General features: G+C 31.3%; 2 protein-coding genes across 3 annotated transcripts in view; one reads left to right on the forward strand and one right to left on the reverse strand.

The window, feature by feature from the left end:
- LOC125843862 (uncharacterized) overlaps nt 1–22,997 on the reverse strand; it is a 573,332-nt gene that overhangs the window by 266,177 nt on the left and 284,158 nt on the right. The window lies entirely within an intron of this gene.
- LOC125843869 (probable rhamnogalacturonate lyase B) lies at nt 1,358–8,986 on the forward strand. Of its 2 annotated transcripts, XM_049523092.1 has the most exons (15): nt 1,358–1,470; nt 3,114–3,192; nt 3,417–3,538; nt 3,640–3,690; nt 3,937–4,053; nt 4,158–4,277; nt 4,743–4,878; nt 5,377–5,547; nt 5,810–6,075; nt 6,156–6,246; nt 6,378–6,519; nt 7,120–7,279; nt 7,655–7,783; nt 8,327–8,453; nt 8,678–8,986. In XM_049523092.1, the coding sequence occupies exons 1-15, from the start codon at nt 1,385–1,387 to the stop codon at nt 8,921–8,923; spliced, it is 2,043 nt and encodes a 680-aa protein (XP_049379049.1). In that variant the 5' UTR covers nt 1,358–1,384; the 3' UTR covers nt 8,924–8,986. The 2 variants fall into 2 exon arrangements, with proteins under 2 accessions (XP_049379049.1, XP_049379050.1); XM_049523093.1 differs by lacking the exon at nt 3,640–3,690.

Consider the following 22,997-nt stretch of genomic DNA (forward strand, 5'->3'; position numbering starts at 1 on the left):
TGTTCTTTATAGTAATCAAAAGGTAGATATCTACACGAACGAAACTTCTATAGAAAAGATTTTGTTTTGGATCTCATAAAAATTTGTAGCCGCTATTTTAACTTCAGATACGCATTGAATAAATTCGTTCATGTGTAATAACTACAAAACTACATAGGAACTAGATGTAAATCACAATAAGTAAGTCTGATGCGATGAACTCGGTTGAAAAAACATTACCAGAAGAAATCGTTCCCTAACATGCCTTATGAGATCCCTATCTGCCTTTACATTCCGTTATCACTAATTAGAATGTGATGAGATAAATAAAATTCGTTTATCATTGATAAAAAGTCTCGAATTTGAGTAAATTCTCAATTAAAAACGCCCTTCTCTAAAATACTTAGCTAGGTTTTACACGGTGTGAAGCTAAATTAATGATAACGGGGTAGGAAAGTTGGGGGATAGTCTTCCAAGAGAAGAAAATTTTAATGGAATTAATCAATTAGAACATAAGTACATTCAAGACATAATGCATAAATGTGCCATTTAGATTGACTTAAGATTTGGTCAAACCTACTTTTAAGTCAGTTTTTAACTTCTTCTGTGCTTGACAAATATAAAAATAACTTAGAATAAGTAAAAAAAATGACTTAAAGTAAACATTAGTAAGTGTTTGGCAAGGTTAAAAATAACTTAAAATAAGTAAAAAACGACTTAAAATAAGTCAAAAGTCAAAAGTAGTCCCCCCTACTTTTTATTTTTTGACTTAAAAGTTATTTAAGTTTGACTTTTTATTTTTGATTTAAAATCTACTTTTTAAAATCAATCCAAACAGGCTCTTAATTTGATTTCAGCTAACATTTACCTCTTCAATTTTGGGTGTGCACAAATAAATATTAATTAAATTCGTATCTAAAGTTAAACAAGTAAACACATATCCTACATGACATAATACACGTGAGATACCACGCAGAACACAAATTATAACATGAAATACATGCCATAATTATCTCTATATAAACCCAAGAAATGAGCTCTAATTTTACTCTCAAAACAAATCTTGTAAGTTGTAACGCTTTTACTACTCTTTTGAATTTCACACTAAATCTTTCACATATACTTCTTTCTACCCACCCACCCCACCCCCACCCCTAGTAAAAAAAACAAGACAAAAAAAACAAAATTATTTTATTTTATTTTTAAAAAAATATTTTGCTTCTTCTTAGCTTGCTTTCTTCACATTATATACACAACACAAGAGGTATATGCATTGTCTTATATATATATTTCTGTTTCTTCTTACGATTTTATTTTTCGTTATATACGAGAAAATGATTCTTTTATAAATAATGTTTATATATGTATGTTTTTTGTGTGTAAAATTTGCTTAGAAGTTGAGAAAATGAAGAAAGAATGGAGCTTTGTTCTTGGATTATTGGGAATTTTGCTTCAACTATTTTTGCTGGCTGAATCTTCATTAACAAAACAGTTAGTGTTCTTTACTTTTATTTACTTTAATTTTAATTAGTATTCTGTTATTTGACCTGCATTTAATTTAAGAATTGACTAAGATTTATTTGTATGTTTAATTAATGTTTGTTCATGTCTTAGTTGAGCTGATATTTTTTTGTATTTTATATAATTATGGTGTCTGAATTAGCTAGTGCATATCAACTATCTCATTGTTTTTTTTTTTTTTTGACTATCTCATTGGTTTTTTTTTGCTACTATAAAAATTTTATGACTCCGTCATCAAAACTTTAGACAGATGGAAAATTAAACGCTAAAATGATCATTTTTTCAGTTTTGATGAAATTTAATTGTATTTTTTATAATTTTATCCCGCTTCGTTTATCACTAAGCCATTAATCTTAATTGGCAACTCACTGGTTAGAATGATTGATAACTGAAATTTTTTTAAATCTTTTTTGGGAGAATTTACATATACTAACTTTTTAAAATACTCTTCTGCATTTTCTTCGTCTCATTTGTGGCTCAATGCTATTGAGACTCTACTCGTAACATTATATCGAAATATGATATTATTGTTGTTGAAAATAATTTAAAAAATTGAGTGAATGACACATGTCAAGTTTGTATGTGATGGAAAAAAACAAAAAATGCTTTAAGAATTTGCCATTATATTTCACACATATTTTTTCGTTCTCATATGAACTAACTTTGTCAACTTTCCATTAATGAAAAAGATTCATCCAAATTCGTATCTTTTTGTTTTACTTTTCACACCACACAATATGATCTCGTGAACATATCTTTTTAAAAAACATTTAAAAAAGAAGAAAAAAAAATATTTTTAGAAAATAATTTCGTTCCCTGAAAAATTACATGATGTATATAAATTTTAAAAATTATGAATATTTTATGTTAAATTTCGTTGGTATTGTTTATATATATATATATATATATTTGTATTTTAATTTATTATAATAAATTTTTTGACTCTGTTACTAATTTACGAATTTGTTCAATCAACACAACCAGGTGGTTTTTGGTTAAAAGACAAAGAAGAAAGTGGTAGAAGTTAAATGAGAACCCGTGAATAAGGAATCTAACTTTTCTTTGGTACTTGTGACTCTATGTTACCAACTTTTGACCTATATTATGAAACGGAAAATATTTTCATGAAAAATAAGTTATTTTATTTTATTACTTATTTTATTTTATTTTCTTACGCTTGATATATAAATACAAATTATTTTTACATAATTATATCATTACCAATTGAGATGGGGTGGTGGGTTAGTTGGGATGCGTTTTCTACTCAAAGTTTGAAATTGACATTTTTTATCAAAGCTAGAAGAATCTCATTCATTCTATCATATTTATCGTGATAATTTTTTATTGGAGTTTTCTATTTGATATCTGATATCTGTATTGGAGTTTGATTATTCAGGATTCACGTTGCGTAGAATCCCATTTGAGGGAAACACTTTCTTCCAAAGTTTTTTTCATACTCAGGACTCAAATCTGAGATTTTAATTAAGAAAAAAACAATCTCATCTACTGTATCACATCCTTTGATGGTGTCGCGACCACTTTTAAGGTTTCCTATATTTACTTGGTTCTTAATTTTTTGTGTTTTTTCTTTCTTTTTGGTATTTGTTTTGCAGGAATGTATTAAAGAAAAATAGTCAACAAGACCAGCAAGCTTTTCCACCAGTGCAAATTCTAAGACTGGATGATGATTATGTAAAATCTTCTTTTCCTCTTTTTAAACCTTTTTATGTTGTACAGACTTTTCAAAAATATTATCATATTTGTGTAGATCCTTCAAAAATGTGGTACTGTACTTTTGAAGGATTTGACATACATTTAATGAGATTTTTTCAAAAGTCCAAACAACATAAGTTGAAATATAAAATATTGATATGATATTCTTATTTATTTCTTATTCAATTTTTTTTCTTTTGAAGGTTGTGGTGGATAATGGAATATTTAATATTACTTTTTCTGTTCCTGGTGGAATGGTCACTGGAATACAATATAATGGAATTGATAATTTATTGGAAAATGGAAATAAAGATGATAACAGAGGGTAAGTTTTTTTTTTTTTTAAACCTTTTATTTATTTCATTTTAAATATTTTTTCTTAGTTATAATATTCACTTAATTTTGTATACTTGAAAATAAAATTAGGTATTGGGATATTGTTTGGAACAAACCAGATGAAAAAGGGATTTTTGACAAGTAAGTTTTATTGTTCTCTATATGTATAAAAAATTTTAATTTAATTTCTACAAATTTTGACTCTTAAAAATTGGAAAAGAGTAAAATAAATTAGTCGAGTTGCATGTAAGCTGGTTCAAATATAACTACAATAAGTTCATATCTTTTTATTTTGATGCATTTTGTCAATTCATTTCATATTAGAGCTTCGTTAATTAGTGGGCTGAAAAAATATGAGACGATTTGATAACGATAAAATGTATACAGACTTCATGCAACAGATTTTAAGGTTATTATGGAAGATGAAAATCAAGTGGAGCTTTCATTCACAAGGACTTGGGATTCTTTAAATTCCAAACAACTTTCCATGAATATTGACAAAAGGTGCTAATTTTTGTCCTAATTTTTTTTTAATTATATAGTTTTAAGCTTTTATAATTTATTTAAGATATGTCATATTTGATTTTCACCTTTTTTTTTTGTTGTAGGTTTATAATATTAAGAGGAATTTCTGGATTTTATTGTTATGGAATTTTGGAACGTTTAGAAGGATGGCCAGATATTGATGTTTACCAAGGAAGAATTGTCTTCAAGCTCAAGGAAAAATTGTATGTATTTCCTTATCCTATTGTTAAAATTCTATTCTATTTGTTGTGTTCGTGCCGTGAAAGTAGTCACTAATTGCGACGTTAGGAAATGATAAGAATATTCAAAACTTTAGTATATATCTCTTATAAAAAGTTGTTTTTGACTTATATATACAATATTATTTCCTATAGGCACAATATGAATTTTTCGATGATAAGTGTTCAAATGATCATCCTTGGTCAATGTAGTTACGCCTCTAATGCTTTCATTAGAGTAGACTGCCTACATGACGCTCCTAGTTGAGTGAGGGCCCTTCGCCAAACCCTGCTAACACGAGATATTTTGCGAACCTATCAACCCATCCCCCCTCCCCCCTTATTTGGGTTTCTTGATTATTAGTTAAAAAAAGAAGGGATGTGGGGTTATGATTTATAATTTTTGTTTTTGAAAATAATTGAAGTTGATAATTTTCATTGTTGGGCCAGGTTCCAATATATGGCAATTTCAGATGAAAGACAAAGGATTATGCCAACGGCCCATGATCGTGAAGTGGGCCAAAAACTTGATTATAGTGAAGCTGTTCTTCTTACAAACCCAAACAATTCTTTCATCAAAGGAGAGGTAAATTCATGATACATTGGGAAGTTACGAATGAATATATATACCGTTCGGCCTATCAATTTATCAGTATGATTTTATCCATGCGGTTATGCACTCTTTGAATAGGAATCCGTTTTCTGAAAGATCCTGGCTTTCGTACTTTGGTGGGTCTCCGAGATCCTTTCGATGACCTATGTTGAAGGGATATCTATCTAATCCGATCGATTGCGTAAAGCCCGCGGTAGCAACGGAACCGGGGAAAGTATACAGAAAAGACAGTTCTTTTCTATTATATTAGTATTTTCTATTATATTAGATATATTAGACTATTATATTAGATTAGTATTAGTTAGTGATCCCGACTTAGTGAGTCCTTTCTTCCGTGATGAACTGTATACACAATATATATATTATAATATATGAATATTATATGTATATTTTGTATACTAGATGGCCAAAGCATGCAAGACCGTTATTATCCCTATTTCTTGTGCCCTAAATTTTATTTATTTGTTTTAGGTTGATGACAAATATCAATATTCTTGTGAAAACAAGGATAACCGGGTCCATGGATGGATCAGCCCGACTCCACGAACCGGGTTTTGGATGATTACACCAACCGATGAGTTCAGAACTGGTGGGCCCGTCAAACAAGACCTTACTTCTCATACCGGCCCAGTAAATCTAAATGTAAGTACCTATGTTCACATCAAATCAATAGATGTATGACACGTGTATGCTTTTAAAATTTTTCAATGAGAATGACTCATACTGTGCCCAAATTTTTGGGAACATTGTGATGTCATGGGCACTCGTGTTCCACTAGCCCGTGGCTGGCCTAAATGCGAGTCCATAATGATGGACATTAACTCTCTTAATGTCATATCTTCTTATTTGGTCAATGTATATGACTTGACCGATCAATGGATCAACTTATTAAATTATGTAACAGATGTTCTTTAGTACACATTATGCTGGAGAAGTATTGGGACTAAAATTTAGAAATGGAGAGCCCTGGAAAAAAGTTTTTGGCCCTGTTTTTGTCTACATGAACTCACTTTCACCTGATGAGCCAGACACTCTCACACTTTGGACCGATGCAAAAGAACAAATGTTCGTTGAGACTGAAAATTGGCCGTATAATTTCCCTCTTTTGGAGGATTATGCTCGAGCTGATCAACGTGGTATTGTAAGTGGCAGATTGCTCGTTCGAGATAGGTACATTTACCATAAATTTGCCCCTTTTATGTTTAAAAAATGAGTGATTTGTTAACAAATTTTTTGGCCTTTTTTTGTAGATATGTTAGCCAAAGTCTTATGATTGCAAATTCAGCTTTTATTGGACTGGCTGCTCCTGGAAATGTTGGATCTTGGCAATTAGAAAATAAGGTTCTTTTTTGCAAATTGCTATCTCTTTTTAGGCTATTTTTGCAAATTTTTATCTATTTTAGGTCATTTTTGTGAATTGGTACTTGTTAGTTGAATTGCAAAATTAACCATTTTGTATCTTTGTTCTTTAGGCTTATCAATTTTGGACTCAAACTGATAGTGAGGGATATTTCTTGATCAAGAATGTTATTCCTGGGAACTATAGTTTATATGCTTGGGTGCCTGGATTTGTTGGAGATTACATGTACGATCCGTACATTATTGTCACCCCAGGTCAGGAAATACGTCATTCATTCTATGTTTGAACTGACATAGAGTTTAAGAAAAAAAATGATTTTTTTTTTAAAAACTTGTGGGGTTAAATATGTAGTAAGCTTCTCAAAGTTGGTAAATCAAAATGGAGGGAGTAATGTTATATCTACTCTTCCATTTACATCAAATAGTTAGGTGATATCTTAAGTCCGTTATTTTTACCTTGATTGCATACCGGATCCTCCAAAAGTAGTGCATTTTTTGAGGATCTGACATTGTGAGACATAATTTTTGGAGAGTCCCTAGCAACATAGGTGAAAAGTAGAGTCCAAGATGATTTAAATTCAATGCTTTCAACAATTATGGGTTCAAATCTAATTAGTGCCTAAAACAAGTCTTGTCTGGTGTACGAAGCAACTCGTATTCACGTAAGGTCATGGAGAGGCCATACCTAAAGGGTGTCATGATGTCAATTGCTTGTTTATTCCATGTCACAAACTTTATTGTTGCTTCAAGACTCCCCTTTCTGAGATCTTTGTGTCTATTGAAATTTTTATTGATTGATTGTAAGTAATATTAAATTCTTTATCTACATATCTAGTATGTTTATGTATAAAACAGGATCAAGAAAAAGGGTAGAAACTCTTATATATGATGCTCCAAGAAATGGTCCAACATTGTGGGAAATTGGAATTCCTGATAGAACAGCTGCTGAATTCTTCATCCCTGATGCACAACCAAAACTCTTGAACCAATTATATGTTGTACATAATCAAGAAAGGTTAGAAAAATCCCATTTAAATATCTAACTTTTGTGTCAATTTCTTATTGGTTTCTTGAGCTGAGGGTCGAAAACAACCTCTCTATCTCACACAAGGTACATGTAAGGTCTACGTAGACCATACTATACTGAATATGTTATTGTTGTTGAGAAATGTAATTTGAGGGTCGGAAACAACCTCTCTACCTAACAGAAGGTATGTGTAAGGTCTACGTAGACTCTACTATACTAGATATGCGATTGTTGTTGAAAAATGTAATTTGAGTGTCGGAAACATCCTCTCTACCTCATTAAGGTACGTGTAAGGTCTACGTAGACCCTACTATACTAAATATGTTATTGTTGTCGAGAAATGTAATTTGTTGGTTTTTTCAGGTATAGGCAATATGGATTATGGGATAGGTATACAGAGATATACCCTGATGATGATTTGGTGTTTACTATTGGATTAAGTAACTATCAAACAGATTGGTTCTTTGCTCATCTCAATAGATATTTTTACAAGTATGTTCACAACTCCTTTACACCCTTTAGCATTTTTTTTAATATAATCTTATGTAGTTATATTGCCGGACTCTATAAAAATGTTGTCACACCTGTATATTAGATCCTCCAAAAATGTACGATCCGACATGTAGCCGGTGATACTTTTTGGAGAATCCGAACAACATAATTTTTTATCATAGATATATTTTACATCTTTACATGCTTTAGCATCTATTATCCTATGTTGCTCAGACCCTCCGAAAATGATGTCGCACCTATATATCAGATCCTCGAAAAATGAATATATTTGTATGATCCACTATGTATCTTACAACATTTTTGAAGAGTCTGAATCGATATAGCTTTTATCACTAAAATTTTCCCTTTGCGTAATAAGTGAAAATTCTTAATGTGCTTAGAATAATACAATTAGTCAATATTCATCAAAAATGATTTTAAAAAAAATAAAAATTCTCATAACCAAATACTAGAAAATAATTTTTTGTCGTATCAAACTCTGACTTTATAGAATCTTGATTATGACTTTGGTGATATATATAGTGATGATGGGAACAAGACTTATGCACCAACAACATGGCAAGTTCTATTTGATCTTGAAGATGTTGATCAGTCATCAAACTATACTCTTCAACTAGCATTGGCCTCAGCACATGAAGCTGAATTGCAAGTATGTACAAATAATCTTTATCAATCATTTTATTTGTGACTAACAAATAGCCACTTTTTGGTCATGTAATTGAAAATAGTCATTGTCATGAAGTCTCGTCTATAGAATTTGTAACATCATGACATAGGCTACATTTCAAAGACAATGCCTAAAAATGGTCTGTGAACGCTATTTCTACATAGCTTTTGTTGACTTATAATTGCATGTTTGTTCCAACGTTTTAGGTTCGATTCAATGATCCAGAAATCGATGCTCCTCACTATTCGACAGGGTTGATAGGGAAGGATAACGCGATAGCAAGACATGGTATACATGGAATATACAGACTATATACTATAAATGTTCCTGGCTCTCTCCTTGGTTTTGGAACAAATATTATGTATCTCAAGCAAAGTAGAGGTGATAGGCCTTTTAGAGGACTTATGTATGATTATATTCGTCTCGAAGGTCCTTCAGATGAAAGCGATTAGTCTGAAGGAATTAATGTTTGACTTAAACTTTTAGATGATATAGAACGACGAATTTTTTGGATGCACATGTTGATAGAATTTGAATTATCAAGAACAAAAAAAAAAGTGATATTTATTTCTGAATCTACTAATCTTGAACCGTTAAAATCAAAATAATTATTAAAAATTTTCCTGTCTGTTTAAGTTATCATGTTCAACTAATTAAAATTAGCACCGAGTAGGACGATCAAAGGTTTAAAAGCATATAATACTGAGAAATTCTTCATCCACATTGTTTGAACTCAAAATCTCCGATTAAACCAACTTTTTGTTGTTTGGAACTAAGTTTGTCTATATTGTATTTTGGGAACTACAAAGTATTATGTTGGTTACGTAAAAAAAAAAAAAAACTAAGGAAAAATAAATTAATAGAACAAATCTTTCCTTGTTTGGTGTAATTTTTTGATGCTCGCCGTCCGAAATTAATTATCATGTTTTACTTAATTTCAAGAGTTAAATTATGTAAATTTTGATGGACATTTTAAAATGTACTTTTTTCATCAAATCAAAATTAAAAAACGTTGCATCTTTATGGTACTTCTGGTATATATATTTTTTTAATATTTGACTTTTAATTATAAAATGTACAATTATTCTACTTATTAAATACAAATATTCTCTCACATAAATTGACATTTATGGTAGGTTTTTTTTTTCTTCATGAAACACACCTTGTGGTTGAAAAAGGAGTACTAATCTGTGTGTTTTTTTTTCTTCCTAAAAATAAATAAATAAATAAAGTTCAACTTTCCATTTTACTGTAAAAAATAATAATTAAACTTTCCATATTACCTTAAGTTAAATTTGGAGAAATTAAATAAGGAATATGTCCGTAGTATACTTAGCAATTTATTAATTACATATTAAGGGCAAGTAAGCTCCTATATATACCCATAGAAATTGTACCTGTTTTTTTTTACTAATTATATAGTAATTCTTCTCCTTAGAATTTAGAAAACAAGTTCTTGTTTTGTCTTAAGGTTCACACACTTTTTTCTCTCAATGTTATTGGATTTTGTTTAGCATTTAAACTACAATGTATAAATTTTGTATAGCATACAAATTAAATAATCAGTAGTGAAGCTAGGATGTTCAAAACTTTAGTATATATTTTTTAAAAAGTTGTTTTTAATTTATATACATAATATTATTTTCTGTATGCATAATATAATTATTCTTGGATTATTCTAGTCACGCTACTTCATACCCTTGATTAAGTTACAATAGTAGGTAATTGAAAAAGTAAATCAGGTTTATATAGGTGGTTAAAGTGAATTACATTGATGTATAAATTCTCCATATTGTCCTTTATTTGGTTTTTTTGCCACCCGATAATAGAACTCCACCCCTGATTAAATTCGAATCAATTGAGAGTAAAACGTTATTTAATAAAAATGATTTCATATTCAATACAAAGCTCGAATCCGTATTTTAGAACTATTGTTTTTATTTTTCGCATGCATGAATGATATACGATTATATTTTTTGGATATTCTCTAACATTGATGTTTTTTTTTTCTATTAATTGCAGTGTTGAAAAATGGGTTTCAAGATGCAAAACAAAATAGTTTTGTATTGCTTTGCTAGTATTTTCCAATTTTTCTTGCTCGTCAATGGTTCAAGGGTGCACCATCATGATAATCGGTACGTACTATAAAATATAATAATAATAATTATAATTAACGACTAAAAATATTTATTTATTATGTTATATATACATATATTTATTTTTGTTATTTCCTCTTGTAATTAAATTACAGGAATACTTCAACAAAAGAGAATCCAAAATTGCAACAAGTTTCTCCTCCCGTCACACTGACGGTCACAAGTCAACATGTAAAAAATCTCTTTATTTGTTCTTTCTGTTCGACTGTTTCAGTACTTTATATACTATTTCGATAGTTAAACGAGTTTTTTTTTTACTTTATGAGCTAATTTTTTTTTATTAACTTATTTTATCAGGTGGTAATTGATAATGGCATTGTTCAACTTTCTTTAACTAATCCTACTGGCTCTATGTTTGGAGTTAAATATAATGGTATTGATAATCTCCTTGAACCTTTACAAGAAACACAAAGAGGGTAAGCTAATTTTTTTAAATAATTTTAGATTAATAAATATATTGTGGTAATTAATTAAATTAATTTATTTGATTTATTAATTACAACTCCTGCAGATATTGGGATACTATGTGGAATGGTAAATTTGACACGTAAGATTTTTAATTTTCTTTTCTTCTATTTGTTACATTTTTTTTAAAAAAAATTATGTACATTTTTTCTTGATTTTTTTGGCAGGCTTTTAGCATCAAAATTTAGTGTGATAGCACAAGATGATAACAAAGTTGAAGTTTCTTTCCAAAAAATATATGATCCTTTGAATGGTAACAATCCTCCTCTAAATGTTGACAAAAGGTGAGATTTTATAATATAGTATATTGAAATTATATGAAAAATATAGAAAGGTCGAGAGCCTTGGAACAACTGTAAAGTTATTTTCGTGTGACCAGACATCACACCCCTTGGAGTGTAACCCTTTCCTTGAATCCTGCATCATAACGCTGAATGCTTTGTGCACTGAACTGTCGTGAATTATATAAAAGCAAAAATAAATGTATATAGGTATGTGATGCTACGTGGGAGTTCTGGATTTTATTCATATGGAATATTTCAACATTTAAAAGGATGGCCAGCTGTAAATTTGGACGAAGCTAGAATTGCTATTAAGCTCAGCAAATCACTGTAAGTTTATTCAATTTTTGGAATCGGGTTTTCATGTTATGTTATATAATTTAAATAACAATATTTATTATAGCAATAAAAAAATATTCAAATAAATGTTGTTGCTATATAAAGAGGTTTGACTGTGCTTAAAATATTGGGGAACTTTCACATATAGCCACTCAAAAATAGTCTAATTACTCTCCATAGCTATAGTTTGATAATTACAATTCGTAGCTACATGTTATGTGGAGGAGAGAGGCGAGCGAGACTGGGAGAGAGAGGAGAGAGGCGAGAGAGAGGGGGCAAAGAGTGGAGAAAGGTGAATTGTATATGTATATAGGTTAGATAATTGTATATTATACATATATATTTGTATATATGGCAAGAGAGATTGGGAGAAGGAGGAGAGAGGAGAGCGAGATTGAGAGAGGCGAGAGAGAGAGGGCAGAGAGGGGGAGAGAGGTGAATTGTATATATATATGTTAGATAATTGTATATTATACATATGCAATTGTATATATAGCAAGCGAGATTGGGAGAGGGAGGAGAGAGGCGAGCGAGATTGGGAGAGGGAGGAGAGAGGCGAGCGAGAGAGGGCAGAGAGTGGGAGAGAGGTGAATTGTATATGTATATAGGTTAGATAATTGTATATTATACATATGTATTTGTATATTCTGACGAATTATACATATATAAACATGACTAATTATACAAACTCGAAGTCGCGCAATTAATGTATAATGTTAGTCGTGAGTGATAATTATAGCATACTATAGCTATGATGAGTAATTAAGTAATATAAGTTTGCTTAACCGCGTAATTTTCCCTAAAATATTTGAGGATTGTTTTTCCATATAACAATTTCATTATAACGACCAACATTTTTAGAGCCGTTAAATTATCATAAACGTTTTCCGCAAACAATTTTTATTTTATTTTTTCCGAAAATTCGAATATAAATTAAAAGGATAATTACTATCTTGGATATTAAATTTGTGTGTATAATTTTTTTTCTTTCTAATTTTTATTGTTAGGTTTCATTTTATGGCAATATCAGACGATAGACAAAGGATAATGCCAACAGAAGAGGATCGTGCTAGTGGTCAAACACTAGATTATAGAGAAGCTGTTAAAATTACAAATCCATCCAACCCTAGACTCAAAGATGAGGTAACAATATTTTATCGAGCTTAAGTTTTGTGCACTGATAATATAAAATGTTCGGAGTAGTTATCTTGTGTCAAATCTGATATGATAAAGTTTTGTATGAATAGCGTTTTATACTGTTAGTGTATACAAGTTAATAAAATATTCGAAATATAGTCTTTATTTTGTGTCAAGTCTGATATGATAATGTTTTGTATGAATAGTGTTATTTTTAAACTGTCAATATATATAAGTTAAATGTTTTGCTAATTTTAAGTATTTTTTTGATCTTTTAGGTTGATGACAAGTACCAATATACAGATGAGATTAAAAATATTAAAGTTCATGGGTGGATAAGTGATACTCCACACATGGGGTTTTGGGTAATTTCACCAAGTTATGAATATTGTAATGGTGGACCTATGAAGCAAGATCTTACCTCTCATGTTGGTCCAACATCTATGGCTGTAAGTATATATATCCTTTTAGCTACAATTATCTTATATATATAATGATAAAAACACGTTTAACTTGTATACATCGATAGTTTATCAAATTTTTATACTGTTAATATACAGAAGTCAAACTCTATGAAATTAGAATTGACATGTATATTTTACTAGTACCACTAAAAAGGAGTGAACATTCTTGTCGGAAATATGAAACTTATATACAATGACAGTGTAACAATTTTTTACTTTGTTAACGTTCTTGTTGGAAATATGAAATTTTGCTTTATGTTCAACTTGTTGTTATGTTGTTATTTTTTTCAATCCTATTTTGATTTACTTCATCAAAAACACTCTCTAATGTCACTTACAAAGGTAGAGATAAGATCTGCATACATCGATCTTCCTTTTTAGACCCTACTTGTGGAGTCACATTGGGTATGCTATAGTTATTGTAATAATGTATAGAAGTTAAACTCTATGAAAACGATATACATACTAGATACTACTACTAAAAATGAGTGAGTTTTCAAGTTTCGATCAATGGTCCTATCAGAAATATGAGATTTTCGATGAAAAGTCTAATGAAAACGTTTTGTGAACGAAATTATAAATTATTATAAATGTTTGAGTAATTTACATATATATTATTTTTTTTACAGATATTTTTCAGTGGGCATTATGCTGGGCCACAATTGGGAGTTTCATTAACAAATGGAGAAGCATGGACTAAGGTTTTTGGGCCTGTATTTTTCTATGTTAATTCAGATTCTACCAATGATCATACCATACTTTGGGAAGATGCTAAAAGACAGGTAATTAATTAATTAATTTTTAATTTAACTTAATTAGTTTTTTTTAAAAAAATACTTTCTATGAGTGAAAACTAATATTTTGTTAATTTTTGCAGATGAATGAAGAAACAAATAAATGGCCTTATGATTTTCCTGCATCAATAGATTATCTTCATGCAAATCAACGTGGCTCAGTTAGTGGTCAATTAATGGTTCATGACTGGTAATTATTTTCTTAAAATTCTTAAAATTCTATAATTAGTGAGTGATTTAACTAAAATCGAGTTTAATGTGTATACACTAGCAATATAAAAAAGGAAAAAGAGTAAGAAATACCCTTAACTTATTGGATTTGACTTATATTTGTCATTCGTTAGTCTGACGTCTAGCTCATAGAATCCTCCATCGTTATCTTTTGTCTCAAATTTACCTATAAATAATATAAAAGTTCCAAATATGCCCTTTGTACTAACCGTGGGTATATTTGGACTTGCATGCTTCAAATTATCGCATTTGTACGTATGTTTTTTTATATAATCAGTGTATATAAATTAATTAGACTATTTATAACTTAATAAATGTCTTTTTTTTAGGTCTATAAATGTAGATGCTTTGCCTGCATTAAATGCATTTATTGGACTTGCTGAACCTGGACTTGTTGGATCTTGGCAAAGTGAAACCAAGGTAATGTACTTTTGTTTGTCTATATTTTTATTTTATTATATATTATGTATGGTTAAATTTAAAAAATCATTAATTAATTATGTTATTTATTTATTATTGACAGGGTTATTAATTTTGGACTCAAACGGATGATTCTGGTAATTTTAAGATAAATAATGTTAGACCTGGAATTTATGGAGTATATTCTTGGGTCCCTGGAGTTATGGGAGATTACAAATTCTCTTCTTATATAACCGTTACACAAGGTATTCTGTCTGTTTCATTTTATACGATAATATTTCATTAAATGAATAAACTTATTTTTTTTAAAAAGTACTTTTGACATGTACCAATAGTATCTTTAGAATTTTTGAACTTAAATATGCAATGTCTTTTCTTAATCGATTAAAAAGAAAAAGTGTCATATAATACAAAACTAATAAAACACTATAGTATAATAAAAATTCTAACTTATATAATTTAATTTTTGCAGGAAAGGACACAAACTTAGGTCAAATTATTTTTGAAGCTCCAAGAAATGGTCCAACATTATGGGAAATTGGATTTCCAGATAGAACTGCTAATGAATTTTTTATACCTGATCCATTGCCTGGTCTTCAAAATTATTTGTACACTAACACTACTATACATAAGTAAGTACTACGGGGTCGATCAGTCACTAATATTTGTATTACAGTAGACTGTTTACATTTGTGACCCTTCCTCAGACCTTTCGTGAACGTGAGATGTTTTATGCACTATACCGTGTTTTTTTCTAATTTGATTATCATGATACGTTGCTAATTACAGATTTAGACAATATGGTTTATGGGATCGTTACACTGATTTATATCCTAATGGAGATTTAGTGTACAAAATTGGTGTTAGTGATTTTAGAAAAGATTGGTTCTTTGCCCATGTAAATAGGTAATTGTTTATAATGTCTTTTTAATTATTTATTTGTCTATTTTTTTTAATAATTACTTATAATATTTTTTAAAAATATTAATTGCAGGAGAAATAAGGATAGGAGTTTTTCAGCAACAACATGGCAAATTGTATTTGATGTTAAAAATGTGGATTCTAGTGGCACTTATCATCTTCATATAGCTTTGGCTTCTGCATCTTATGCTCATTTACTAGTATGGAATCTTCGTCTCTACTCTCAATACTCAACATATTTTAGTTTATAAAATTTATGAGGAAAACACCAATTAAAAAATTAAAGAAAATCAAATATCGATTGTGTATATTATATTTGGACTACTTTTACATGTATATATTACCCTCATGTAAATGGTATAAAAGTTGATAATTCTGAAAAATTGTGAATATTCTCAAGTAAGGGAATGGTCAAAAATGCACATTTCAAAGTAACTAATCACGTATTACCAAAATTATAATTCAAATTTACTAACAATAGAAGGAACAAACATGTTATTTACCCTTACGTATAGCTTTATGTTACACGTATTGAATAATAATATACATGACAAAAATCTTATTTTAATTGTCGTTCTAACTTTTTTGTTGAATTTTTATATTTATAGGTGTGGATAAATACTCCATCCAAACCAAGACCATGGTTTGATAGTTCACCAATTGGGATGAGTAATGCAATAGCAAGACATGGAATTCATGGATTATATATGACTTTCGATATTGAATTTCCAGGGACACAACTTTATATTGGTGAAAATATAATATATTTGAAGCAAGCATCAGTTTATGGTCCTTTTACTGGACTCATGTATGATTATATTCGTCTCGAAGGACCTTCAACAAAATAAAAAAAAGGGATTATATTTAATTTTGTAGGTAGTCATATTTTTTTTTTAGTTTTCATAGTCATTTTTTTTAATAGAATGAATATTGTTCTAGAGAATAATATTTTTATCATCATACTCTAATAAAATTTTCTTTCTTCATATTGGTATTTTGGTTTCGTTTGTTTATTTGTTTGTCTGTCTTAAATTTAATTTATTATCTCTATAATTAATAACTAGCCATTATCTTATACTAGCTTGCTGGTTTATCGAGGACATGATCAATATGATTATAGATAGGAAGATTTAGAGGTTGAAAATTAGGATAGAAGGTTAGTAAATTGTCGAGTGTTATCTAGTTTTTCTTACTAGTATTGTGTTTTTTAATCATTCTCCTACTATCTTATTCTTCAATTTTAGCATCATCTTGACTCAGTTATTGTATTATTTATTGTGTGTATTGTTCTGTTCACTATTGAATTATGGTAAATTTCATATCTTAGGTCCACCTCTACTTCTGATTCTCACGTGTGTTTGATTTAAGTAATTTATAATTAATAAAAAAAAATTCAAATTCTCAAAGTTATATATATATATATATATATATATCTTTAGACCACCAAATCACCAACTCTTTCACCAACTCTATTAAAAAATAATAAGACCAGAGAATATAAACAAACTACAACTCCTATATGAAATTTAAATAGTTTGAAATGAGATGCTTAAAGTGAGACAGGTTTTAACAAAGAAATGGAGTACGTATGAACAAGAAGACTTCAAAGAAAAATGATACATTGTATTATTTACCTATTTAAATTATTACTAAATTTGTGCTAAAAAAAATCTTGACGTTAAGTTGATCAAATATTTATTTTTAATCGATAATAAATGTGTGCAGATCAATTCAATATTAAAGTATATTTTAATATAAAAAAGATAATAGTTTAGATAGATAAATGAAATATCAAATAGTTATAATCGTTAAAACACATTTTTAACTATTAACTCTATATTTTACTGTCTTCACCCTTGAGCCGCCTTTGAATCGACACATATGTATATTGTTGAAAGTATTAACCTAGCACTGTTACATTGACATTAGAGGAGAAGGAAGAAAGTGACTGGAGATATTTTGTGAAACTGCATTACCTTTCATTAATACAAGTGTGTCTATTTATACATGTCACTAACCAACTACTTTATTTACAAAGCTAACTAACTGACTATCAGTTTTAATCTAACAGACTCTGTAACTAATTAGTATTTAAGCTATTCTAATTAAACAACTTAATACAACTGTCACTATTTTCCACACTCCCCCTCAAGTTGGATGGTGAAAAATGTCGAGCAATCCTAACTTGAATAACATCTCAGTGTGCAGTTGTTTTCCCAAAGCTTTTGTGAATATGTCTGCCAATTGATCTTTGCTAGCAATGTAGGAAGTTGTAATCAGTTCTTCTTGTAACCTTTCCCTAATGAAGCGGCAATCAATCTCTATGTGTTTGGTTCTCTCATGATACATAGGATTTGAAGCTATCTGTAAGACTGCTTTATTATCACAATATAACTCCATTGGTAACTCCACTTGAGCACCTAGTTCCTTCATCAAACTCTGCAACCACACTAACTCTGCCACTGTTGTTGCCATACTTCTATACTCAGCTTCCGCTGAGCTTCTTGACACTATACTTTGTTTCTTGGATTTCCATGAAATCAGTGAGTCTCCATACTTAATTCCAAAACTTGTCACAGATTTTCTTGATATCAAGCATGATGCCCAATCTGCATCACAATAGGCCTTTACCTTTCCTGATTTCTTGCTACTCATAAGTAGTCCCAATGCAGATTGTTGCTTTACATATCTCACCACATGTAGGGCTACTTCATAGTGTGATTTCTTAGGTGCATGCATGAACTGGCTCAGATGTTGTACTGCATAGGAAATATCTGGTCTTGTCATTGCCAAATATAATAACTTTCCTATGAGTCTTTGATATACTCTTCTGTCCTCCAATTCTGCATCATCATCTGTAAACTCAAAAACTTCATCATACTCCAAGCTTGTCAATTTTTGATTCTGTTTTAGTGGTGTTGCAGTAGGCTTTCCTCCCCCAAACCACATTCTGAAATTAGCTCCAGTGCATTTCTTCTTTGATTCATCAAGATCCCTCTACTTGATCTGGCAAATTCTATACCAAGGAAGTACCTCAACTCCCCTAGGTCTTTCATTTTGAAATTATGATTCAGAATTTGTTTAGCATCCTGAATTAACTTGTTGTCACTACCAGTAATTAACAGGTCATTAACATAAACAAGTATGATAACAATTCCTCTTTCATTCTCTTTTGTAAACAAAGAATAATCCAACCTGCTTTGTGTAAAACCAGACTGAACCAGTGCTGTTGTAAGCTTCAAATTCCACTGTCTGCTGGCTTGTTTTAAACCATACAGGGATTTGAGTAGCCTACATACCCTGTGCTCCCCCTGGCTGCCAAAACCTGGTGGCAAAGTCATATAAACCTCCTCTATAAGATCACCCTGGAAGAAGGCATTGTAAACATCCATCTGTAATAAAGGCCAGTTAGACTGAGCAGCAATAGAAACAACAGTCCTCACAGTGACCATTTTAACCACGGGAGAAAATGTGTCATGGTAATCAAGCCCTTCTTGCTAAGTAAACCCCTTGGCAACCAATCTAGCTTTATACCTCTCTATAGATCCATCAGCCTTGTATTTTATCTTGTACACCCATTTACATCCAATAGGAGTTTTACCTGCAGGTAGGTCTACAACTTCCCAAGTGTGATTATCAGTGAGTGCAGCAATCTCTTGGTCCATAGCATAAACCCAAAGTTTATCTTGAGCAGCTTGAGTATAAGAAGATGGCTTAGTAATAGAAGCAGAAAAGGCTATGAGGTAGGCTTTGTAAGATGGTGAGACTACATAATAAGAAAGATAGTTGGAAATTGGATGAGATGTAGATGATTTGGTAATGTAATCAGTGTGCCAAATGGAAGGCTTAATAACTCTGGTGGATTTCCTGGCAGAATGTGGAGATGAAACAATGACAGGATCAGTGGTAGTGATAGGAGAAGATGACATTGAAGAAACAGATGGAAGTGAAGAACAAGAAGGTATGGGCAAGGTGTGATGAGTGGATGACAAAGGCACATCCATAGGATGTGGAAATGCTGAGGTAGGAAGAAAAGTATGTGAAGTGGACAGGGAGTCTGGAGCCAAGAAAGTGGACTTGGGATGCTGAAAAGGGAAGATATGTTCTCTGAAGGAAACATCTCTATTGATGAAGAAGGTGTCTGAGAAGATATTGTAAAGTTTGTACCCTTTCTGGGTGGGTGAATAGCCCATGAACACAGAGGGTATAACTTTGGAAGACAGCTTATCTGTGAACAGATGTTTGGTTGCATAACATAGACATCCAAACACTTTGATATGGTCTAGCTTAGGAGGGTGTCCATGAAATACCTCATAAGGTGATTTGTTTGATAGAACTGTGGAGGGCAGTCTGTTTATGAGAAATGATGCAGTAGTGACACATTCTCCCCAAAATTTGAGGGGTACATGAGCTTGAAATCTAATGGCTCTTGCCATTTCAAGAAGGTGCCTGTGTTTTCTCTCAGCAATGCCATTTTGCTGAGGTGTATGCACACAAATACTTTGATGTATAATACCAAGGGAAGTAAAAAGAGTATGACATTGAGAATTGAAGAATTCCAACCCATTATCAGTCCTAACAATTTTAACAGATGCTGAAAACTGATTCTTAATGAGATTAAGGAATGAAGTAATGTGTATTATTACATCACTTTTCAATCTTAACAAGTAAATCCATGTCATTCTGGAATGATCATCAACAATAGTAAGGAAATATCTGTAACCATTGTAAGTACATTGTTTATAAGGACCCCAAACATCCATGTGAATGAGATCAAAAATATGAACAGACTTCTTAGTACTAGTGGGAAAGGGAAATCTAGTTTGTCTAGAAAGAGGACAAACAAGACAAAAAATAGATGTTGCAGGCAAATTATTGGAGTTGAGTATGGGAATCTTCTGAAGAACAGCTATTGGTGCATGCCCAAGTCTGAGATGCCAGATGGATGTATCAGCTTTATCAGCATGAATAGATGATGAACAAGATTGGTGTTCAACTAGAGCACTAGCAGGTGGATGTTGTTGAGTAGAGGAAAGCAGGTATAAGCCCTCTTTTTCCTTACCAATCCCCAACACCTTGCCAGTTGACAGGTCCTGAAAGGTACAAAAAGAGGGATAAAAAGAAACACAACAATGAAGTTCCTTGGTAAGCTTGGAGATGGACAAGAGGTTATATTCAAACTTAGGGACATGTAACACATTGTTCAATACACAATTATCAAAAAGTGTTATTGTGCCAATGTGTTTAACATCTGTTGTTTGGCCATTTGGAAGGTGTACTTGGTTGTTAGAAGGTGGTGCAGATGAAGGATTTAGCAAGGATTTTATATTACAGACCATGTGATTGGTAGCACCAGTGTCAACCACCCATGGAGCTATGTCTAAACCTGCAGAAAAACACCTTGATGTAAAACATGAAGTAGTGTTCTGGGATATACCTGCCATATTAGCTATACTTCCTTGTGGTGAAGAGTCATTTTTCAGCATCCTCATGAGATAATTATACTGATCATGAGTAAATGATGGCACTAACATAGATGAAGAAGAATCACTGCCAAGCTCCAATCCATCTAGCTGGCCTGTGTTTTGATTCTGCTGTTGTTTGTTTCCATACTCAGAATTATCAACACATTGTGCATTGTGTGCCTGCTGCCTCCTATTTCCACCAAACCTTTGTTGCCTATCACCTTGAAATCTCTGTCTTTCATCCCCAAACTGAGGTTTCCTGTCATTCCTATCCACATTTCTATCCTCAGGATTCCTTTTACCATACTTGTGATCAGCCGGATATCCTACCAACTTGTAGCAATACTTGGTGTTATGATTTCTCATATGACAGTGCTCACAGTATAGATCATTAGCCTTCTTAAATTTGTTGTGTTGGACAGATGCTAATGCCGTAGGCTCATTAATATCTAATTGTTGCAATGGTATCACTGAAGCAGNCATTTTCCGGGTCGTTACAAACTTGTAGCAATACTTGGTGTTATGATTTCTTATATGACAGTGCTCACAGTATAAATCATTAGCCTTCTTAAATTTGTTGTGTTGGACAGATGCTAATGCCGTAGGCTCATTAATATCTAATTGTTGCAATGGTATCACTGAAGCAGAAATCATGCTTGACTGGACTCTCTAACTCTCATCTTGCATTATCATGTTGTAGGCTTGGTTCAAGTTAGGGCTAGGAACAATCATCAGAATATGACTTCGAGATTGAGCAAATGTCTCATTTAGTCCCATTAAAAATTGTATAAGCCTCTGTTTCTCCATATGATCAGCATACTCCCTATATTTGTCACATTCACAAGCAGGCAATGGTACTAAAGAGACATGTTCATCCCATAGATTTCTAAGTCTAGAGTAATATTCTGAAACAGTAAGAGTGCCCTAACTCATGGTACATATTTCACGATGCAATTGATATATCCTAGTTAGATTTCTTTTATCAAAACGTTTCTTTAAATCTCTCCATACAGTGCAAGCATTAGACGAAAACATGAGGCCATTTGCCAATTCCTTCGAAACAGAGTTAGTAATCCATGACAGAACTAAGGCGTTGCATCTTTCCCATTCATGTGCTAAATCTCCTACATAGTTTTCTTTTCTACAGGATCCATCTACAAATGCAATTTTATTCTTAGCTAACAATGCTACTCTCATCGAATTGCTCCAACCTGTGTAATTCTCTATACCAGTTAGCTTTTGCGAAATTAGAATGCTACCTGGTGTATCTGAAGGATGAAGATACAAGGGATTTCTGGGGTGAATATCGGTGAACGTCTGAACCTGTGTGGAACTTGATGGAGATGGCGATTGTGTTGACAGATCTGCTGCATCTACCATTTTTGAGCTCCTTCTTTGGATTCAAACTGGATTTGACTTCATACAAATGAAATTGTCTGTAATTCCTCAATTAGTGATGAAATCCCCAAATTCCTTTTCTCGAGTATATGCAGTTGTCTTCTCCAGATCTCTTCTCACATAAAGATCTATGCAGCAAGATATGCTAGGCTTCAATGGAACCTCGCTCTGATACCATGTTGAAAGTATTAACCTAGCACTGTTACATTGACATTAGAGGAGAAGGAAGAAAGTGACTGGAGATATTTTGTGAAACTGCATTACCTTTCATTGATACAAGTGTGTCTATTTATACATGTCACTAACCAACTACTTTATTTACAAAGCTAACTAACTGACTATCAGTTTTAATCTAACAGACTCTGTAACTAATTAGTATTTAAGCTATTCTAATTAAACAACTTAATACAACTGTCACTATTTTCCACATATATTTTATCTTAGTTTTTTTTTTT

The sequence above is a fragment of the Solanum stenotomum genome, chromosome 11, assembly GCF_019186545.1.
Source record: "Solanum stenotomum isolate F172 chromosome 11, ASM1918654v1, whole genome shotgun sequence".
In the NCBI taxonomy this organism is placed as follows: domain Eukaryota; kingdom Viridiplantae; phylum Streptophyta; class Magnoliopsida; order Solanales; family Solanaceae; genus Solanum; species Solanum stenotomum.

Bases quoted from the DNA above. Each gene is read 5' to 3' on its own strand.
- LOC125843869 (XM_049523092.1), top strand. From the start codon at position 1,385: ATGAAGAAAGAATGGAGCTTTGTTCTTGGATTATTGGGAATTTTGCTT. The intron at 4,054-4,157 runs GTGCTAATTTTT...TTTTTGTTGTAG, and splicing joins TCCATGAATATTGACAAAAG to GTTTATAATATTAAGAGGAA. The intron at 6,520-7,119 runs GTCAGGAAATAC...TGTATAAAACAG, and splicing joins GTACATTATTGTCACCCCAG to GATCAAGAAAAAGGGTAGAA.